The sequence below is a fragment of the Helobdella robusta genome (genome assembly GCF_000326865.2).
Source record: "Helobdella robusta unplaced genomic scaffold HELROscaffold_10, whole genome shotgun sequence".
Lineage (NCBI taxonomy): Eukaryota > Metazoa > Annelida > Clitellata > Rhynchobdellida > Glossiphoniidae > Helobdella > Helobdella robusta.
The window spans coordinates 272944-280443 of record NW_008703571.1 but is presented as its reverse complement, the minus strand read 5'-3'; the positions used below and the strand labels follow the sequence as shown (position 1 = coordinate 280443).

Below are 7500 nucleotides of genomic sequence, written 5' to 3'. Positions count from 1 at the left end.
ACACACACACACACACACACACACACACACACACACACACACACACACACACACACACACACACACACACACACACACAATTTTAAACACACATTCACACACACACATTCACACACACACACACCAAAGGATGGCCCGTTTGTATGGGAAAAAAGCGTGCAAGGCCACATACTCAGTTCATTTTTCTACGGGTACCTTGTGTCTCAAATTCTTGGGGGGCTACTGGCGGAACAGTTTGGCGGCAAATGGGTGTTGGTGGGATCGCTGGGCCTTTCCACTCTTGCTGTGCTCCTGACCCCAGTGGCCGCGCACATCCACATCGGGCTGCTGATTTTCGTTAGGGTGCTCTGCGGAATTGGTTCGGTAGGTTGGGCTTTTTTTGTTTGATTTCAGTTTGATTTTGAAATTTTTCATTTTTGTTTATATTTCTTTTCATTTATTAACGGCAACTTTAATCTTTTGGTCCGAAAATTTATCTAACAATGATAATATTGTAATAATAATAACAATGGTGTGCGTGTGTGTGTGTTTGTATATGTGTGCATGTGTGTGTGTTTGTTTGTTTCTATGCATCTATGTTTGTGTGTGTGTGTATCTATGTGTATGTGTTTATCTATGTGTATGTGTGTGTGTGTGTGTTACTACTACTACTTCTACTACTACTACTACTACTGCTAATAGTATTACTACGACGGCGATGATTAACTTCATGAATATTAGAAGCCAATATGATAAAGTCGTTGTAATAAAAAAGTAACAATGAAATGTTGAAAATTTCGATCAAAGTTCTTGAACAACAACAAAAACAACAAGAACAACACCACTACCACCAACAACAAGACAGCAATAACAACAATAATTATAATAATAAATAGGGCGCTCTGTTTACAACCATGTACGAGATGTGGGACCAGTGGTTACCCTACTTTAAAAGATTAACACTAAGTGGGCTGACCTACTTCGGTTAGTATGTTGATGATGTTGATGGTGGTGGTAATGATGAAGATTGGAGTGCTGGTGATAATGGGTCTGTTTGTTTGGTTAATGATAATGAATATGTGATGATGGTGATCACAATCGTTATAAAAAAAACCAATCATCAACCAATAATCAATCAATCAACCAACCAATCAGGTGCCATGATAAGTAATGCAATAGTCTTTTTTTTTCCGGTTTGCTCTGCCAATATGGGTTTTCTCAGGGTTGGGATTCCATATTTTATATTATTGGTTAGTTTCGTTTTGTTGGCAAGTTTCATTTTGTTGGTTACTTTTAAACGATAAAGATAATAGACATGAAAATTTTTTGCGTTTGTTTTTAAACATGTTTGCCGTCAAACGTACTTAAACATTTATCAATCAAACTGCAAATTAAAAATGTTCAAACAAAAATACAAACAAACAGGTATGTCGTCTTCAGTCTGCATAATAATGATAATTGTATGGATTCCAAAAATGTCGAATGAGGAGAGGTACAGATATACTTGTACTAATGTGAGTTGAATACAAACATACAAATACAAACAAACATACAAACAAACACTCAGACATTCAAACAAACACACAAACAAACTTTCAAACCCACACACACATACATCAACACACACACATGCTCACACACACACACACTCAAACATTCCAACAGTTATTCAAAGTACCGTGGTCAAAAATCTTCAAGTCCGGCCCCGTCTGGGCCATCTTCATTGCAAACTTCAGCACAGATTGGGTCCTAAATACCTACCTTACCAACATACCCACGTTCTACAAGGAGGTCCTTTTCTTCGATATTAGCTCTGTGAGTATGCAATTAGTATATTTTTTAATGTTTTGATGTATATTTTTTATATTCTGTTGTATACATTGTTGTACTTTTATTACTTTGTGATATTTTGATGTATATTTTTGTATTTTTTTGGTATTTTGATGTATACTTTTTGTATTCTGTTGTGTATTTTGTTGTGGTTTTTTTTACTTTGTGGTATTTTGATGTAAATTTTTGTATTTTTCACTTTTTCTTCTATTTATTGGTACATTTTTGAATGTTGTTGTATATTTTTCATGCATTTTTTTAATGTTTTTTTGTATATTTTTTAGCTGTGCTGCTGGAAAAACTAGTACTTGTATTACTACTCACACACTCACATAGATACACACACTCGTGTATTTATTTTATTACATTTTGAATTTATCCGCCAGTTAGTCTGATCTACAACGTTTATGATGAACAATAAATAAATAAAAAATTAACTTAACACCCCTCGAATTCCACAGAATGGATTTTTGACAGCTCTGCCATTCCTGAGCTCGTTTCTTCCTATGATCATAATGCCAAAGATTGCTGAAAAGTTGAAGTCGTCGTCGGTGCTCAGCACGGTGGCTACGAGAAAAATATTTACAACTCTTGGTTCGTTTGTTTTTGGGGGTGTGGCCTATTATTATAATTATAATTTTTTGGTTTTTCTTCTTTTTGTTTATTTTTTTCCAGAGGTGTCAGCATACACACGCAACGCATACGAACGATCGTTAATTCACGCTTAACATTCATTGCATGTGGTTAACAACAACAATAACATTCACACCAACAACAAACAAAAAACGATAATAATAGCAACAACACCATCACCAACAAAAATTACAACAAAACCAAAACTCATTTTTAAAATCAACCCAGGCCTGGTCGGACCAGCCATCCTCCTCATCGGCCTCTCCTTCATGGACTACACGCAGAAAGCGGTGGCTGTGTTACTCCTGGCTCTCGCTGTGTCCGTCGGTAGTTTAGTCTATTGTGGTTGCCGGATCAACCACACGGATATAGCCCCTCGATACGCTAGCACCCTTATGAAACTTGTTGATTTGTTTTCAGCATGTTCCGGATTTTTGGCTACCACTCTTAACGCTTACGTCACGATGGATGTGAGTTCTTACTGATGTCGTTTCTTCCTGACATTTCATTTAAATTATTTTTTTGCCTAATTTTCTTATATTTTTATGTTTAATTCATCAAATTAAACGAAGAAAAACTTTTTTATTTCAATAAACACACAAACAGGCCTTCACGTATTTACACACAAAACAAACAAACACATAGTCAAACAAATAAACAACTATTCGAACGAAAAAACAAACGAATACACAAAAAACCATCCCTCTACACAGCAATCCAGGGAATCCTGGCGTATTGTCTTTTTGATAACAGCGGTGGTGTGCGTGGTGGGTGCAGTCCTCTACTGCGTCCTTGCGTCGGCGGAAGAACAGCCATGGGCACGTGATTCGGAGGGGACACAGGACAGAAATGAGATTTCACGATCTCCGGTGCGTCCACAACGGTGCGTGGCGCAACCTACTCTCCCCAGGTTCTAGGCCAGGGACAATAACGATGACCATGTGGATCATGACAATGATAACAACACAATCTTTAAGCTTAATTTTTAAGTATGATATCTCGGTGACAAAAAGAACATTACCTAGAGCCAATAATTATTAAAAATAAAAATTTTAAAGTTTTTTTCAGCAAAATAGAAATTAATTAATGGCCTTAGGTGAGTATGAGTTGGTTGGTTGGTTGGATGACCGAATGACTGATTTGTTAATTAGTTGGTTGGATAGATAGCTGATTGGTTGGTTGGTTGGCTGATTGATTGGCTTATGGCTGATTGATTGGTTGGTTATCTGGATGGCTGAATAAATTATGGACGAATAAAAAAAAACAAACGAATGAATGAACAAAGAAATACCCAAGTGAATTTAAAAAATGAATGAATGAATGAATAGACAATCAATTCTTATTTATTGAGTAGCTGATTGATAAATTTAATAAAAATATTTTTTTTAATCGGCCAATCGATCAGTCAAGTTATTGACAGACAAGTGATAATGAATGCGTTTGATTGATTAATTCTAGTGGTCATCCTATAAAACCTGGAAAGATTTTTTCATTTTAAAGAACAATATACGGTCAGTTGAAGGAATGAATGAATGAGTGAATAAATGAATGAATGAAATGAAGAATGATTGGATGAAGGATTGAATAAGTGACGGAATTGTTTAGTTCTAAATGCGGCCCTTCAAAGGTCAAACAGTTTTCAATGCGGCCCTCACAGCAAAAAAGTTTGTCCACCCCTGGTTTGTATATAAAAAATAATTGAAATTTCTGGTTTATATGTAAGGAATGTAAGCTATTCACGTAGCTTACCTTAATGGCTGGTTGAATGAATGAATGATTGAATGAATGAATAAAAAAAATGAATGAATAGGTCAATAAAAAATGAATGAATGAATAAAAGAATGATGAATGAATGAATAAAAAAATAAATGAATGAGGGAATAAAAAATGAATGAATGAAGATTACATTAATAGTAGAAAAATAGGTCAATGGATGATTGAATGAATGGATAAATAAATAAATTATTCCATAGATGGGAGACAAATCATATGATGGATGAAACGCCAGAAAAACAGACGGAAAGATCAATAAACGAATAAAAGAACGATGGAATGAATAAAAAAAAGATGGATGAATGAATGGCTTTTTGAAAATAGAAAAGAAATGACTATTAAATAATAAATAAACCTTCTTCAGCCATTTGAAATAAACATGAGAAATGATGTTGGCGAATTGTAAAAAATTTAAATCTGGCTTGAGGGATGGATGTGACGAGTGTGGTGTGGGTTTTTGATGGATGGATGTAGCTGGATGGATGATTTATTTCTGAGGCGTTTTAATGTGTTGAATGAATGAGTGAATGATATATGAATGAATGCATGAATGAGTGAACGAACGAATGAATGAGTGAATGATGTATGAATGAATGAATGAACGAACGAACGAACGAACGAACGAATGAATGAATGAACGAACGAACGAACGAACGAACGAACAAATGAATGAATGAATGAGTGGATAAAATAAAACAAAACTACGAAACATAAAAGCAAATGAACACAAAAATATTACCGAAACCTGTCCAGTCATCTTGCCTTGTCAATTATCTCCCCAGATTCAGTTTCAAATTGCTCAAAATACCCATGGTTATATATGCTTCTTGTTGGTATTTAATAAAACCCATTTATGCAAATACACAGGCACTTGTTGGGATAGCTCAGATGGTAGAATCGCCGCGACTTCGTTGATGCTAATGCGCGTTAGCCGGGTTTGATTGCAGTATCAGAAATGTCTAAATCGGTTGTTTATGTGTTGTTATATTGTATCTTAAACTTTGAAACTGATTTTTAATACGATGAAATAAATATTCACAGATAACACAACGACAAACACGTACACAAAGAGACTGACACACATGCATACACATATACACGTACAAAAACACACGCAAAAAACATACACACAAGTTACACAAGCTACACACATGTAATCAAACACCATCGCCCATTTAACGCAGTTTGACAAGGCGTTAATGAACATTGTTGTGGAGACTTCAATCATTCATCTACTTGATGACGTCATGGTAAAAATAATAATGACGTCATCATGTACAGAATCGTCATGATGATGATCCTATTACCAAAAAATGACATCACCAACATACACCCCATCACGTCATATCAACTTATCAGTTTCTGTTTCACATGGCTCTAGGTGGAAAAACATATAAAGAGACCAATATAAATACAGACAGAAAGACAGACAGACAGAGAAACCTACTGACAACAAACAAATGGAAAGAGAAAGAGAGAGAAAACGAATAAATGACGGAATAAGAAAAAGAAAAACAGAAAGAAAGAAAGAGTGAGAGAGAGATAGTGAAAGAGAGAGAGAAAAAAATAAAGAGATAAAGAGAGAATGGATGTTTGAATAGCCAGGGGCCTTAGGGTTCTATTGGATTAGATTGGTTACCGGCAATTTGGCTGGTCGTTGGGTCATTAAGAGGCAGCAGAAAAATGAGAATAAAAATAAAAAAATAATACTAATAACAACCGTGATAATGGTAGTAGTAATACAAATAATAATGCAAGAAACAGATACAACGGATCTCAGCAACCCACCAATCATCTCTCTCTCACTCTCTCTCTTTCTCTCTCTCTTTCTTTCCCTTTCTCTCTCTCTCTCTCTTCTATTTATGCACACCCCTGTATGTATTTTTTGTATACGTTTGTATGTTTTTGTATCTGTTCGTATTTGTTTTTATGTCTTTGTATGTTTTTGTATTTGTTCGTATTTGTTTTTATGTCTTTGTATGTTTTTGTATATTTTTGTATATACACTTGTTTATCATCATCGTCGTCGTCACCATCATCATCACCTGTTCTCTTTATGTCATTCCTATATTTAGCCTGGTCGTCCGGATTGAGCTTGACAGAGTGATAATGACGTGTAGATGGCTCTGATGATGACGTCAGTGAATGGTGTTTGTGATGATGATGTTGTTGCTGATGAGGATGCTAAAGATGCTGCTGCTGATGATGATGACGACGATGATGATGAGTATGATGACGACGACGGCGATGTTTAACTTCATGAATATTTGAAGCCACAATGATAAAGTTTTTGTAATGAGAAAAAGTAACAATAAGATGATTGCAAACTTCGATCGTATCAGAGTTCTTTGATATTGTAGCAAAGTTGAACAACAACAACAACAATAACAACAACAACAACAACACCACCACCACCACACCAACAACACAACAACAACAACAACAACACCACCACCACACCAACAACACAACAACAACAACAACAGCAGCAACAACAACACCACTACCACCAGCAACACAACAACAAAAACAACATTAATAATATTAATAAACAGGGCACTCTGTATCCAGCCATGCACGCTATGTGGGGCCAGTGGTCACCCCCATTGGAAAGATCAACCCTATGCGGACTGACCTACGCCGGTCAGTATGTTGATGATGATGGTGGTGCTGGTGGTGGTAATGATGATGACTGGAGTGTTGGTGATGATGGGTCTGTTTGTTTGTTTAATGAGAATGAGTATATGATGATGGTGGTCACCAACCAATCAGTCAATCAACCAATCAATCAACCAACCAACCAACCAATCAGGTGCCATGATGGGCAATGTAATAGCTCTACCTGTTTCCGGTTTGCTCTGCCAACATGGGTTTTCCCAGGGCTGGGATTCCATATTTTATATTATTGGTTAGTTTAGTTTTGTTGGCTAGTTGGGTTTTTCACTTTTAAAAAACAAAAAGGTATAGACATGAAAACTGTTTCGCGCTTATTTTTAAATATGTTTGCCGCCACTCTTAAACATTTAACAATCAAACTACAGATTAAAAATGTTCGTTTTGACATTTTTTTGTTTTTCCGCAAACATAGAATGACCAACAAACAAACAAACAAACAAACAAACAAACAAACAAACAAACAAACAAACAAACAAACAAACAAACAAACAAACAAACAAACAAACAAACAAACAAACAAACAAACAAACAAACAAACAAACAAACAAACAAACAAACAAACAAACAAACAAACAAACAAACAAACAAACAAACAAACAAACAAACACA

At 35.6% G+C, this 7500-nt stretch overlaps 1 protein-coding gene across 1 annotated transcript in view; it reads left to right on the top strand.

Annotated features, from left to right (window-relative positions):
* The window catches only part of HELRODRAFT_71683 (hypothetical protein), a gene marked incomplete at both ends in the record, with an annotated part of 30478 nt that overhangs the window by 19408 nt on the left and 3570 nt on the right, over nt 1-7500 (top strand). Inside the window, 2 exons of the mRNA XM_009011731.1 lie at nt 6771-6858; nt 7028-7123. Of these exons, the coding sequence (XP_009009979.1) occupies nt 6771-6858; nt 7028-7123 (184 nt within the window). The remainder of the gene's footprint in view (nt 1-6770; nt 6859-7027; nt 7124-7500) is intronic.